This window comes from Mustela nigripes, chromosome 2 (assembly GCF_022355385.1).
Source record: "Mustela nigripes isolate SB6536 chromosome 2, MUSNIG.SB6536, whole genome shotgun sequence".
Taxonomy (NCBI): domain Eukaryota; kingdom Metazoa; phylum Chordata; class Mammalia; order Carnivora; family Mustelidae; genus Mustela; species Mustela nigripes.
In genome coordinates this window covers 88,101,616-88,117,527 of record NC_081558.1, presented here as the reverse complement: position 1 = coordinate 88,117,527, position 15,912 = coordinate 88,101,616, and the positions used below count along the sequence as shown (strand labels likewise).

General features: G+C 35.4%; 1 protein-coding gene across 5 annotated transcripts in view; it reads right to left on the bottom strand.

The window, feature by feature from the left end:
* The window catches only part of ATP2C1 (ATPase secretory pathway Ca2+ transporting 1), a 168,654-nt gene that overhangs the window by 60,828 nt on the left and 91,914 nt on the right, over positions 1-15,912 (bottom strand). For all 5 annotated transcript variants that reach the window (XM_059390914.1, XM_059390915.1, XM_059390913.1 and 2 more), the window contains 3 exons: positions 3,345-3,500; positions 2,477-2,545; positions 1,394-1,469 (listed from right to left, as the gene is read on the bottom strand). In XM_059390914.1, coding sequence (XP_059246897.1) covers positions 1,394-1,469; positions 2,477-2,545; positions 3,345-3,500 — 301 coding nt within the window. The remainder of the gene's footprint in view (positions 1-1,393; positions 1,470-2,476; positions 2,546-3,344; positions 3,501-15,912) is intronic.

Genomic DNA, 15,912 nt, shown 5'->3' with positions numbered 1-15,912 from the left:
CTCTCTTTGCTTAAAGGACCCACTATTTCTTGTAGGACTGGTTTGGTAATCACAAATTCTTTTAGTTTCTGTTTGCCCTGGATACCTTAAGTCTTAAACTAAAATAAATTCTACTCAGTAAGATTTTAAGTGTCAAAAGTAAAAACTAAAGTAGTAGATTGATGTTCAAATAGATATAAACATAAACACTTTCCACAACATAGGGCTGGGACAGCCTTAATGAATAGAACAAAGAAATCATAACTGCAAAGATTATTAACATGACAATTATATCAGAAGATGTTTCAATTGTATCTCTCTCCTGTACCAAGTTTATTTTATTTATCCCTAAAAGGGAATTTAAAAATTGGAGGGCAAAAATGTAACAAAAGGATGGATATCCTAATTATACAAAGAGCTGTTACCAACCTAACACTCAAACCGCAAGATTAAAGATATATTGTCAGGTCAAAAAATAAAAAGGACCAACACACATATGAGGAAAGTATTCAATGTCTCTATAATAAATTGTCAAATAAAATAATGAGAAGTCTTATATTTGTCTGTTAATGACAACAAAGTTGGCAAGAGTGATGGATGAGATAAACTTCTGCTTTGCTGATGAAAAATATTTATTTGGCAATATGAAACAAAAACCTTTAAAAACAAGCCAAAACTTTTAAAACTACATGGGTACTCTTTGACCCAATAATTTTTGCTTTTAAGAAAAAGATAACTGCACTGAAGAATCATTTACATAATTTTAAGAACTCAAAAAAACATAGAAATATCTAAAAAAGGCCTAAGATTTTTTTCCCACATAATGGAATACTATACAACCTATTTTATGACATCAATTTAATGAGCATCTATTTAATGACAAGACACTTATGAAGAAAATATGAAACAAAAAAGGAACAGTTAGTTCATAAAACATTACTATCCATTTTGTTGAAAACTAGAAAAACAAATACTAAAATGATTACAGAAATGTTCCTTGATGATAGGAACTGTATGGAGTTCTAATTTATCTTTGTAGAAAAGGACAATGGTTGGGGGCTAGTTTTATGATTTTTTAAAAGTAAGCTGGGGCGCCTGGGTGGCTTAGTGGGTTAAAGCCTCTTTCTTCAGCTCAGGTCATGATCCCAGGGTTCTGGGATCGAGCCCCGCATCGGGCTCTCTGCTCAGCAGGGAGCCTGCCTCCTCCTCTCTCTCTGCCTGTCTCTCTGCCTACTTGTGATCTCTGTCAGTCAAATAAATAAATTTAAAAAAAAAAGTAGCAGTAAGCTAAAAATTAATTAAATGAATAAACACATTTGCTCATCTATCTCAACTCTCCCTTCCCACTCAAAAACAAACAAACAAATAAAACCTAAGTAAATAGATGAGATACACATACTCACTCTTCTCTTACCTATTATACCAAAGGAATAAAAGGAAAGTTGTTTTCCTAAAAGGTCCATGCTCTTCTGCAGAGGGGTTTTTGGTGCCTTGACAAATTGGAGAAGAGTGTCATGATAATGAGCTAAATTTAGTAAAATATACTAAGTGCCTGCTAAGTGCTTGACATATTCATGCTAGCTCAACATACTCATGACATGACATATACACCTCTCCCTTAAGGTTAGTATTACTCCTTTTACTGGAGTAAAGGAAACTGAGGCTGAGACTTTTCAAAGCTTGTTTATTTGAAAAGGAGAATGCTCCCCATACCTGTTTTTGAGAAGAAATCTATTCTCCCTACCAGCTTCTCCATGACTTTATTATCATCCACTGCCCCTCACTTTTCCAATCTTCTCTTTTCTGTATCCACAAACAAGCTTACAATCCAACTCTTTTTCTCCAGCTGGCTCCCTGATCAGCTAACTCCCTTCTCTAGCACTCCCCTCACTGCCAAGCTTCTCGGAATGGTTTTATACACTGCATCACATATAATCTTGGCAGGTTACCTGAGAAATCCAGATGATCTCAGGAGAATATGACATTTGTAGAATGCAACTTTTTTTATATATAAGAAAGTATTTTCAATGAGAGAACTAATCTTCAGTATGCTTAAACAAGAATATTTTCGAGGTTATTTTACTTTACAATCTTTTCTCCCCATTACTTGGAATTAAATGAAGTTGGTAGTTTTGGTAGAAGACTAATATACTATTTAGAAAATTTTTTAAAATTAGTTTAAAGCTAATTTCTAAAAAGAATAGGCCCTATAAATAATTGTCCATAAACCTTTTTCCCCTACAAACCATGAAGATCAAAATGTTTCAGCCTATCAACAATGTCAATTCAAGCCCTTTTAAATACAGTCTTTTCAATTATGTTTTAAACAAAGACATCTGAGTGATATTCTGAATAAAATACTACTTTCAATAGTAAATAAAATAATTCACCAATATTTTCTGTTCCTGTACTTAAAATAGAGAACTTCAGATGTGAAATTAAAACATCATTAACAAAAAAAAAAAAAAAAAAAAAAAATCATTAACAAAGTACTTACTTCTTCTGCTTGCATCATTTTAAAAACCTCTCCAAATTCAGAATTTTCTCCTGTTCCAATGACAATACCCTAAAGGAGAAAAACAGGAAAATATGTTTACATTCAGATAGAATCACTTCTCTAAAGCCAAAATAAATAAATTTAAAATTAATTAATTAATTAAATTAAAAAAAAAAAAAAAACACTTCTCATTCACTTTCTCCAAAGCCTTGCCCACAGTCAGGATGATTTACACACATATCCAAGGTTCCCTTAGTAAATTAACTTAGTAATATTACTATAGATCACTAGTACTTATGCCTTACTATAAAAAGTTTTGACCCAATTCTGAGGCCTATTCTTTAACTATATTAAAATATCTGAAATTCAAAACTGTCTTAAACTCAAGAGAGACATATAATGTAGTTTCTTTTCCCCCTCAAATACTACTGAATCATGTCTTTTATATTTGTGAAATATAAGGATCTTTATTATCATCCACTGCCAAATACTTAAAAATCCATCAATAGGTGAATGATATATCATCAGAAGATGATAGCCAGTACCATTACCACAAATTAAAATTTTATTTAGCTAGTAATGAACATATCCATGTGCCACTGTTTCTAAGTTTTAAAAAAAACAGATACTGAGGACTATGTTTTCTAAAGGCTCCATTATCTGGCAAATGGCAGAAATATGGACATACTACCCCTCAGGGACACAGGTCCTCCTTCATCTTACAAACAGTGGCTATGGGTTAGGTTCAATTCTGTCATTTCTTTGTCATCTATTTTTAAAAGAGCCACATAAAATTAGCAAAATTGAACTAAAAAGAAAGGTCGACAACAAAGGAATTGCCACTTTCAAAACAAGAGAAAAGAGTTACCTTTGCTTTGCCACATCTGACCAGGGTTCCCATGAAGGCAATGTTACTTCTTGATGCAAGATCCCCATTAGTTGCAGCCGGCTGAGGAGCAGTCACTTTAGAACAAGGTGTTGTCTCTCCTGTTAAGCTGGACTCATCAATGGAAAGATCCACAGCCTTGGAGAACATAAAGTACTCCATTAAGTTCAAGTCTGAAGACTCCCTGTGATACACTTAATATCTGAAGAGTTTGTAACCATCACTTCTTTCTCAAATATCCCCTTTCTGATAATTACCCAAATCTTTTACTATATCCATTACTCTAAGAAGACCAGAATAAGTACAACCATATTTAAAATATGCAGTGAAGTCAACAAAATCCAGCATGCAAAACAGAATGCTATACTGGGAGACAAGATTAGCTTAAATTTCAAAATACAACTAAAGGAACACTAGCTGAGACTATCTGGAGAAAATAATTCTCATGATAAAATATTACTTCCTAATTTTGCCATAACTGAAGTTATGAAAATGTGTTTGGCAGATTTAAAAGCAGACATCCAGAAGAGAAATACGAATAAAAGATATAAAGAGTACTGAGAGAGAAATCATTTCATCATTTTGGGGTCAATTTTCATGAAACTTTGCTTGCTATATACATCCTTAAATTTATCCAAAATGTATGTCAGCAAAAAAATAAAAAATGTACATAAATGCTTCCATGTAGATCACAAATATCATACTCTCTTCCATCTGTGCAAGAGGATTCAATTCTGAGTTTCACTCCTAGCATAAGTAAGTTTTCACCTATCATAGCATGCCAAAAACAAACAAATAAAATCATCATTTTATATGTGGAAAACACTACACATGTAACCTGGCTTTGTTTCTGAAAGTATGACCCAGAGAAAAATAGTTCCAAGGATGTTCACAGACATTGAGTATAATGTGATAGATGACTCTCTCTCTCCCTCTCTCTCTCTCACACACACAGAATGGGAACTATAAAGTGCAAGCAGTATAAAATAAATTTTAAAATAAATAAATAAATAAAGTCAAATAAGTTTTAGAAATAACTGAGTTAAGAGTTAACAGCTTCCCCTACTTAGGTAGTGCTTCGTTAAACCTTCAACAGGTTAGTGTGAATCACCTCAACTGGAATACAGATACAAAAGGAGCTGTCAAAGTTTGGTCACAGCAGGACCAGCATAACCAGCATCACCTCTCCCTACCTCCTCAGAACTTGTTAGAAATTCACTACCCTACTTCAAATATGGAGGTCAGAGGGTAAACCTACAAGATTATTTATAAGCTCTCCAGGTGATTCTGAGGCATATTTAACTTTGGGAATCAATGGAATAGAGTGTCACAAATTTCTTTGATCCATTTTATTCTAGAACCTCTCAGTCTAGGGTCTTTAGGGTACTTTGAGAAACTAGGACCCAGTGCATGATTTTACTCATTTTACAGATTAATTTGCTCACCCAAAATACGTTTACTGACTACCTATGTACTAGGCACTGAGATAGAACCTAGAAAATAAATAAGGAAATGAACCCAGAGCAGTTAAATGACTATAGTCATGCTGTTATTATAAACTGAGCTGGTGTTCTCAATTAGGCCTCTTGACTGACAGCTCAAACTATACGCAAAATACTCTAAACTTGAAATCCCGCTGGGTGTTTTGGAGAGTATGGTACAGAGGTGGAAATAATAAATTTCATCTTTTTAAATGGCTCATTTTTTCATGAGCATAAATATGTCATAGAAAAGAAATATTAAAAATTGGCTCATGGATTCTCCCCATCCATACAGTAAAACTAAATTTTAGCTTGATCAATTTCATTAATTCATTCACTTAAAAAATATTTATTAATGCCAGGCCCTGTACTATATCATACACAGTGATGATCTCCAGAACTACTCCTCTCTGGGAAAGGCAAAATTAATGTTTTTCCACTGAAGATTTTCTATTTTAGACATAAATCTTAAACACTGACAAATACACTTGGTGGCTGTCTATCAGAACAAAGAATATGAAAATAATCTGATTTTTTAAAAAGGGAAGAAAAGCATAGCTTTATTAACTCTGTCAGTGACCTCGCTCTTCAGTGTCAACCTTAGCAGTTCAATAACCATTTAATAGGAATTTTTGTTCAAATCAGGTTTTTCTACAAGAAAGAGATTATTTTTAGCACAATAGCAGTCAGCTCTGTCTAGTGTAGAAACTGAGGTGGGGGAAAAAAGGAGCTTTAGATCTTTATTTTATATATGTGTGTACATATTTGTATTATATATAAATCTATAATTTGTTAATTTATAAATGTATTTAAAAATTAAGAATAGGGCACCTGGGTGGCTCAGTGGGTTAAGCCTCTGCCTTCGGCTCAGGTCATGATCTCAGGGTCCTGGGATCGAGTCCCGCATGGGGCTCTCTGCTCAGCAGGGAGCCTGCTTCCCCCTCTCTCTCTCTGCCTGTCTCTCTGCCTATTTGTGATCTCTCTTTCTGTCAAATAAATAAATAAAATCTTTTTAAAAAAATTAAGAATATATTATCAATGGGGCACCTGGCTGGCTCAATCAATAGAGCACATGACTACCAACATCAGGGTCTTGAATTTGAGCCCCACATTAGGCCTAAAGTTTACTTTAATTAAAAAAAATATAATACATTATCAATAAAATTTGTCCAAATCATACAATGTAGCAAACTGCACAGATCTCAGCTATCTGTTGAACAAGAATATCTTTTTAAACTTTTCTTAAGTAATTTCTACATCCAACGTGGGGCTTGAACTCAAGACCCCAAGATCAAGAGTTGCATGCTCTTCCAACTGAGCCAGCCAGATGCCCTGAGCCAGACTATTTTCTAAGTTACAATGTATTTTCTCTTAAAGTGATTACAAGAGTTTCCGCAGGAAATAGTTTTGAGGGAAGGAAAGAAAGTCATTTCTAAGAAGGTGGTATTTAATGAATTAGGCAAGCCTATTACAGTTTAACAAAGTCACAATTTAATTCATTTTGAGAACAAAGATATTAGAGGCATTTATTTTTCCACTGCATTTATGAGAATGATAAATGAGTAGGATAAAATGAAATCAAAGAACCAGCCAATTCCATGCCTTCTAGCCAGAAGTTTAAATGTTAAACCTTCAATAGAGCTGTTAATAAATAGGGAAACTGATTATATTTCACTTTCTCTATATTATTCTTCAGGTACTCTACTGGAGGTGTGAATAAGAGACAATACAGTTCAAGAGTCAGAATATAAATAAGAATCAAGACTATATATAATCCATATCTGAATATTTAACATCTACAGAATAAAACTGGTTGAACAACTTCAAAGGATTATTCCTATAAAATATTAGGGAGAAAGAAACTAAAAGCCAAAGTCACATAAATTTTCCTAAAAAGCAAAAAATGAATGCTTAAAAAAATTACAGTTAATATGGAACAATCAACAACTACAAATAAGTTATTAAACTAAAGAAAGGCTTCGTATACTGCATGCTACTAAATCAGTTACCTCTCTAGTCCAGAATTAAAAGAAAATCAGAAATGGCTTTCTTTCCCCAGAAAAAAATTCCAAACTAATCATCCGCAGTTGTCTGATCAGGACAAAATTTCTTTCTTTTGGTCACAAAAATTAAAATTCCTCTTACTGTTTATCCAAATGAAGGAAAATGTAATTAAAACTTCTTCATGAGCTCTAGTTATTAGCAATCTAAGTCTAACCAACTAAAGTAGGGAAACTGAAGGGACTCCATTTTAGAAAGGCTTCATCTCCACTATTTTTCTGTTAGGCCTCATTTACTTGTGTTCTGTATTCTGTTTCTGAATCAGCTAAAGAAGCTATATTCCCATTTAAAGGGGGAAGTGAGAAAGTTAATCACTCTCTGAGTTTTGTCCTAGGTACCTAACACCTAACAACATCCAAGAGCCAGATCTTGAACATGTTCTTTGAACAAACCTCAGCTGACCCTGGCATCAACACCCACTACTTTGGTCATTTATGGAATAACACCTATTGCTCACCTGACATTCACCTTTGATTAGACCCTACCCAGGATTCCTGAAGAACATGTACCTTAGACCTCTTTCAATATAAACCCCTAATCCCAAGCAACACCAAGATGCATTCGCTTCTCCTTTTCAAGTCTCCCAGACACCCCTCCTGCTATTTTCTGTCACTCACACTATTCAATAAACTCTATTTTCACTTTCTCCTACTCGTATTTGATTTCTATCCCACATGAAGCCAAGAACCCTCTTGGCTGCACCTGTAGGAGCATTCCCTGGGTTCTTGGATCCAACCTACCCGCATCACAACCAAGTGTTATAAATTATTAAAAAGGCCTATATGAAATGGATTTTACCCCATGGTAAATATTTACATGAACTGTTAACTTTCTGACTTAAGTGGTAGACAGATTCAACTTGATCAAGTTGCTAATAACTTAAAGACCAGTATTTGGTTAACAATGATTTCGCTAAGACTACTTAAAGAAACCAAATTTCAAAAAAGGGACCTACTTTTGCAACAGTCCTTTCCTACTCATATGAATTGAGAATCTTAAAGCAAACCCTCCCATAATGTCTTTTTATATTCTAGTGACTTAATGAGAAAAAAAGTTTTCTCTTCAACATTGTAAACATAAATAGCATTCCTCAGCTCACCCTGCTTTTTAACCAATGATCTATAAAGAATCGGACAACAAAACACTAATAAGCACAGCTCAAGCTTATACAGTCTAAGAGAATTAACATTCCCAGTGCTCTACATATGGATGGGTTTTCCAAACTGAATAATGACAATACGACTTCAGAAATATACATCCTTCCCAAAGCCAAAATGAGTGATTACCCCGAACAGTTTTTAGTAAACAGGAATGTTTCTAAATTCCACGAATATACTATATACCTTCACCAATATTCTACTCAATTTCATTTGACAGCTAATTTTAAAAATGCTTCCTTTTAACAAGTCTGTACATGTTTAATAATTCAGAAATTTTTAAAACCAAAGTTTCAGTAATAAATTACAATAAGAGGGGGAGCAACACACTGTAAATCTATTTATCAAGGTGACCTATCAAAAAAATACACTAAAGTTGATATAAAAACTTGTGAATAGGGCACTCAAAGAATTGGTCCCTCTACTAAAACAATCATAGACTCGCAAAAAAATGAGAGAATCAACTCTTGAACCAAAAGCTTAAAACAACCAAGGAAGTGTTTAATGAAGAAAAAGGCAGCTGAATTTTGGTAAGAAGGTCCTGTGGCATTTTTGTTTACCTGTCTAACATGCCAATCACCCAGAGAAGCAGTACTGGCTGTGGGGACAGATGCATGTCTTCCTGTCACAGCTTACTAGCAGTTGGGGCTAAAAAAGATCTTGTTCTTAAAAAGACTATACTTCTGTGTTTTAACCTGTCTGGCAGTTCCCTGGGGGACTGGTGCAGAGGCTATTATTTATTTCACCACTCCACTCCAATGCAACTACAGTGACTTTTTGGCTGTCTGCCAAAGGATTAAGGACATATACTAATAGGCAAGGGACTAGGAATAAAGCAAGTAGCAGACACAACCAAAAGACTGGGAAGAAAGAAGCCAAAGATGAAATTTTGTGAGAGAAAATGAGCTTGGAAGGGCTGCCACATATACCAGGGAAGAAAGAGTGCAAAATGGATGCCTATAACCATATGTGTGCTCAGAAAGACCTGAGAAGACCCTACACTTGCACTATGACAGATCTGTGGATTTGGCACAAGCAGGTAAAGGTGAAGGCAGGTTTGGAGATAGCCTAGGTTCAATGATCAAGAAATGCCACAACTCAAAGACAATTTAAAAAGACCAAGAGAGTAGTAACTATTTTTCCTCTTTGAATCGGCAAAGATAAAGCTGACTGTCGAAATAACGGAACAGAAATATCAGTGACCACATGCAAAAAGGAATACAGTCTTTGGCCGGTGCAAGGGGGGGGGGGAAGAAGGGGGGGGATTGTAACTTTTTTTTAAAGAAAAGTCACTAAACAAATTCAAACACTGCAACTCTCAACAATAAAGAAAATAAAAAATAAAAACCTTGAGGAAGTGTAGAATTTAATGTACAGAATTATGACAGCACAACATTCAAAAAAATATAAAGTTCTCAACAAAAAATTATAAATACAAAAAAACCCAAAAGAATGACCTATTCACAGGAAAAAAATGAACTGACAAAAATAAAATCATCCCTCAGCAAGGCCAGACACTGGACTTTACCAGAAAGACTTTAAATCACTGTTTTATATATGCTCAGTAAACCAAAGAAAATCATGAACAAAGAACTAAAGGAAATCAGGAAAACAATTAATTAAAAAAAAAAAAGACTACCACCTGTACCGCCTGAGAGAAAGAAAACATAAAAAGAAAACAAACAGAAATCCTGATGCTGAAAGTACAATTGAAATGATAAGTTCCCTGGAGGGGTTCAATAGCAGATCTGAACAAGGACAGGGGAAAAAATAAGCAAACAAAAAGACAGAAACTGAAATTAATCAGTCTAAAGGACAGAGAGGAGAAAAAATAAGAAAAATGAACAGAACTTGAGGTACCTGTGAGACATCATCAAACACACCAATATAAGTATAATGTAGTCAGTGTGGGGGGGGGGTGAAATGGGCAGAAAGAATATTTGTAAAGATAATGGAATGAAAAGTTCCCAAATTTAATAAAAGACACGAATCTATATATCAAAGAAGCTCAATAAACTCCAAATAGTAAAAAATTTAAAGCCATCTAGATTGACAGATGTAATCAAACTGTTGAAAGACAAAGACACAATCCTGAAAACAGCAAAGATGAAGGAACTCATCACATACTCAATAAGATTAGCAGCCCATTTCTTATTGGCAACCATGGAGGCTAGAACCAAGACATATCTAAAGTGCTATATAAAAAAAAAAAAAAAAAAAAAAAACAAAAAAAAAGCCTACAAAAAAAAAAAAAAAAAAAAAAAGACCAAAAAGAAGCCTACATCCAGCAAAACTATCTTTCAAAAATGAAGAAAAATTAAAACATTCCCACGTAAACAAGAGTTAAGATAATTCATTGCTAGCAGACATGCCCCACAAGAAATGCTGAAATAGTCTTTCAAGCTAAAACAATCGGAGATCAGAAAGTAACTCAAAACCATATGAAGAAATAAACTCCAGTAAACACAACTACACATGGAAATAGAAATGCAATCATTATTTTATTTTGACTTTGTGACTCCTCTATATTTCCTGATATATATAATGTGCTTAGAAATATATGGCTGGTAGGCACAGAATGCATAAAAATAAAGTTCGTGATAACAACATTAAGGTAGAGGCAAAGTAAGCTGTATAGGAGGCTAAGTTTTTGCATGCTAGTGAGAAAAGTTGGCATGAATTCAAACCACAGTTCTAAATTTAGGATTTTTTTTTTTAATCTATTTATTTGTCAGAGAGACAGCAAGTGTGAATGCAAGCGCACAAAAAGGCAGAGTGGCAGGCAGAGAGAAGTGGACTCCCCACTAAGTAGACAGCCAAACATTGGGCTTGATCACAGGATGCCGGGATCATGACCTGAGCTGAAAGCAGACATTTAAATACCTAAGCCACCCAGGCGTCCATAAATTTAGGATGGTAACTGAAATCCACATCATAACCACCAAGGAAATATGTAAAAAGTGTACAGAAAAAAATTCAGGAGGTAATCAAAGTGTATTTTTTAAAAACCTCAAACACACACACAAAAGGAGAGATTAGAGAAAGTGAGGAAAAAATATAACACATACAGAAAACAAATAGGAGGGGTGCCTGGGTAGCTCAGTTGGTTAAACGACTGCCTTCAGCTCCGGTCATGATCCCAGGGTCCTGGGACCAAGCCCCACATCAAGATCCCTGCTCAGTGGGGGGCCTGCTTCTCTTTCTTCCTCTGCTGCTCCCCCTGCCTGTGCTCTCTTGCTTTCTGTCAAATAAATAAAATCTAAAAAAAAAAAAAAAAAAAGAAAGAAAGAAAACAAATAGCAAAATGGCCTAATAAAGTCCTCTATCAATAATCAATTTAAATGTGGGGCGCCTGGGTGGCTCAGTGGGTTAAAGCCACTGCCTTCGGCTCAGGTCATGATCCCAGGAGCCTGGGATCAAGTCCCGCATCAGACTCTCTGCTCAGCAGGGAGCCTGCTTCCTCCTCTCTCTCTCTCTCTCTCTCTGCCTGCCTCTCTGCCTGCTTGTGATCTCTGTCTGTCAAATAAATAAATAAAATCTTAAAAAAAAAACTTATAAAAAAAATCACTTTAAATGTAAATGGATTTATAACTGAATAGTATATACGTACAATGGAATACTATTTGGCAATAAAAAGCAATGAAATATTGGTATGTGCTACAATATGGATGAATCCTGAGGTGTTAACTAAAGGAAGACAGACACAAAAGACTACATAGTATTTAATTCCATTTATAATGAAATGTCCAGAATAGGTACATGTATACAGACAGAGCAAGCAAATTAGTGCCTACCAGACACTGGGGCAGGGGAAAGGACATACAGACTACTAAAAGGTGAAGGTGTTCTTTGGGAAGTGATAAAAATGTTCTACAATTAACACTGTGGTGATGGTTGCACAATTCAGACTATATGGAAAGTGACCACATGATAGATTTTAAATGTGTAAATTGTTTAGAGTGTGCATTACATCTCAGTGAAGTTTTTTATGTGTGGTGTTTTTTTTTTAATCTTTCTATATGTGGTACACAACCAGCACTTTTAGCATGAACTAATAGCTAGTTAAGAATGCAAACTCTTTGGGCACCTGGGTGGCTCAGTTGGTTGAGCATCTTGAGCATCTCCTGCAGCTTGAGTTATGATTCCAAGGTTCCTGGAATTGAGCCCCATATCACCTTGCTCTGTGGGGAGCCTATTTCTCCCTCTGCCTGCCACCCCCCCTGCTTGTGCTCATGCTTTCTCTGTCAAATAAATAGTAAAATCTTTAAAAAAAAAAAAAAATGCAGACTCTTGGCCCCAACCCAGAGCTGCCAAAACAAAACCCAGATAATTCCTATGTACCTTCAAAAGTTAGGATATAATGCCCTAGGGCAACTCTGTCACAGTGAGAAAACAAGAGACCTACTTAAGTGGCTTACCTAAACTCATATGGTCAATTCATAATACACACTTTATTCTTTGAATCACAGTTGTTTGCAAATTGCCCTTTCCGAGAAAGGGCACAAATTGTATCTTTTCACTTCCTAGCCCTAAAGCCTGGTACAGAGTTCTATAAATAATACTCAAATATTTACTGAATGGCTAAAATGACATCCTAACATAGACCAATTTCCAAAAAGAGGCATTACACCTTGCCTAAACTAGCTCCGTTAACAAAATAAGTAAATTTAACATACCATTAAATGCACTTATATTCTAGCAAATGCTTGAAAAGAATTTTTTTTTCAAAAAGCATAGCAAACAAAACTGGATTCTGAGTTTCACCAGAATATCAAGGTTTTCACTGAGTAAATGGAAAATATATTTTTTAACTCAGGAAATCAGAACGCTCTTACACAGAAATTACCCAACTCAGAGGAAGGGTCTTAGCAAAAGTGTGCATAAAACTGGTAAAACTGTGAGCTTTACAGAAAAGTAAAGTTTCAGTCAAGAAGACTATCTTTGATTTCTTCTACTGGTAGGTAGCAAAAGTAGATCTTTGCTCTTCATCACTGGATTTTACTTGGGAACTAAGGAACAGGAAGGAATAATTCTAAAGAAACCAAAAACTACTCACTGAGCTAAACTACTATCACAAAGTATATGGATGTGTGATGTTAAAAGGCTCACTATGTAATGCCAACTGGCTTGTTTTAAGTTGGGACTTCTGAACAAGGTCCCAAGTAGGCTTTTACTCCTAGTGAAGGTATCTTTTGATCCGCATTTAAATGAAAACCAGTTTTCAATTAAAAATCCAGGGTCATAAAAATGGATAATTCTTGGCCTTCAGGCATATAACTGGTGGTTCTCTTTAAAAAGTTTGATATAGGTGGGGCGCCTGGGTGGCTCAGTGTGTTAAAGCCTCTGCCTTCGGCTCGGGTCATGATCCCAGGGACCTGGGATCGAGCCCTGCATCGGGCTCTCTGCTCAGGGGGGAGCCTGCTTCCTCCTCTCTCTCTGCCTGCTTCTCTGCCTCCTTGTGATCTCTGTCTGTCAAATAAATAAATAAAATCTGTAAAAAAAAAAAAAAAAAAAAAAAGTTTGATATAGGGCACCTAGGTGGCTCAGCTAGTTAGGCGACTGCCTTTAGCTCAGGTCACGATGCTGGAGTTGCCGGACTGAGCCCCGCATAGGGCTCCCTGCTCGGGAAAGAGTCTGCTTCTCCCTCTGACCTCCCCCCTTCTCATGCTCATTCTCTCTCTCTCCCCCTCTCAAATAAATAAATAAAATCTTAAAGAACGAACAAATAAATAAACAAATAAAAAGTTTGACACACGTAGAACATTAAAAAAAGAAATTGTCCCCAGTGTCTAGATCTTAAAGACAGCTTCAAAAAATGATATAGGCTACCCACAAGCAAGTGCCACAAAAAAGTGTGTCCATGGAATTACTCATTCAGAACTTCAACTAAAAGAAAAAACTTGCTACATTTCAGGTAACATTTCAGGCTTAGTCAAAAAGTTAAACCTGAGAGAAGTAAAATATTTTCAATAGACAAAAGAAACCCTCTTTTTCTTTGACTCCTAGATTGTTTTCTCTCACAAAGAATTCTTTGTTCAAATATTGATAGAGACTTTACTGAAATAATAAGAAAAATATGCTACATTTCCAAAAAGGCAAAATGTACAGTTATGTAGGTATGGTCTATAAGACTCCTTCATCTAAAGTCACAGTCTGACCAATTAATGGGTCAGTGGTGCCTCTTCTCAAATACTATTAAAAATTAAAATAAAAGCCCTCAGAAAAAAAAACTGAAAAACATACCCATAGCTCATTTCTGTTTTACTATACGAGCTCCACCAGTGACTCTAAGGCTCCTAAGCCTTAGAAGGATGGTTGGAAGGCAGGTAGGCAGGTATGGACAAGGTTTTCCACCACCCACCCACCCCCCACATCCCAAACCCCATCTTCCACAGCCCCCACCCCACCTTAAGAGGAAATCACACTAAAAAGGATTTTACACCACCCTGGAAGGAGCCCTCCATCCTTTCCCAGTGACAAAAATCTGATTAAATGACAGGCACAGGAGGGTTAATTAGGTTAAAACAGCCAGTCAACAAACTCATAAAAACCCCTAGCCTTACAAATTCCAGTGGCAACCCTCTCAGATCTCATCCTTGCTCAAGCCTTGCTTTGCTGCCCACCACTCTTTGGTCTACCTCTTCATTCTTTGAACCAATGTGATCAAAAACCACAGGCACTGATGGAGAAAAAAATTCTGTGACAGTAAGATTACTGCCATCAACACATACTGGTTCATTCCTTGGCTATGGAAAATGACTCAGGTAAGAAAACAAAATACAGAATTCCTTAAGTTATCAATATTAATCTTTTTAAGAAGATTTACAAATGACAGCCTCAGCCTGCTATGGACTGAATTGTGTCCCAGTAAAATTCATGTTGAAGTTTTAATCTCCAATATTATGGTAATTAGCTTGGGAAATAACTAGATGAGCTTGTGTGGGTGAGGCCCTCAAAATCAGATTAGTGGCTTTATAAGAAGTAGAAGAGAGCCAATCACTCTCCCAACCCACCCAGTCTGTGGTATTTGATTACAATAGCCTGACCTGACTTAAGACACAGCCTAGGAACAAATAATACCAAATAAAAGTTGTGAAGCACTCACATCACTGAACTTGTAGCTATAATGCCCAGGCAAGTTTTATAGTCAAAATCTGAACCTTCAAAATTTATGATAGGTACCCTACAGTTGCAACATGACAATGTTAAGTCTTTTTTCCTATTTGCACATGAATTCTGAAATAATTCTTAGATCAATTAACCCTTTATTTAAATGAAAACCCTAAATATTTTGCTAAGTCAAATGGTGTTTTAATGTTTCTATGTCATTATACTGCTCAAATGTTCAAATAATGGGAAACACCATCTTCTTACTACCCTACTGAGGTCTGCTTCTAAACTAGAAGAATAGGACTCCAGAATAAATGATGATATAAACTCCAAATTAGGGCCCTCTAGGGAAAGAGAAGATGACTTACATCAAGTGACAAGACTACCAAATCTCCAAAGAATAATAATCCAAGGTTTTCTCCTAAACTAAGTATTCGGAATACTTTAGAATTCCTAAAAGTATTTAGGAATAGTTTCTATTTCTATTAGAGAGGAGAGGAAAGGAGTAAAAATATATATAAAAAGATAAACTAAGAGCAGAAAATAATAAAGTAAAATTAACAATATTCCCAATAATTGTCATATTATCAATTATTTCTTCTAACCAATTAAAGCAATCTGGTATCTTCCTAGGGAGAAACTTAAGTATTTGAAAAAAAAGGCCATTACTTCAGGACTAAACAAAGTCTGTTCTTATAATTCAGAAAGTTTCTTTAGGCTTTCCATAACCTCTAAGAACAC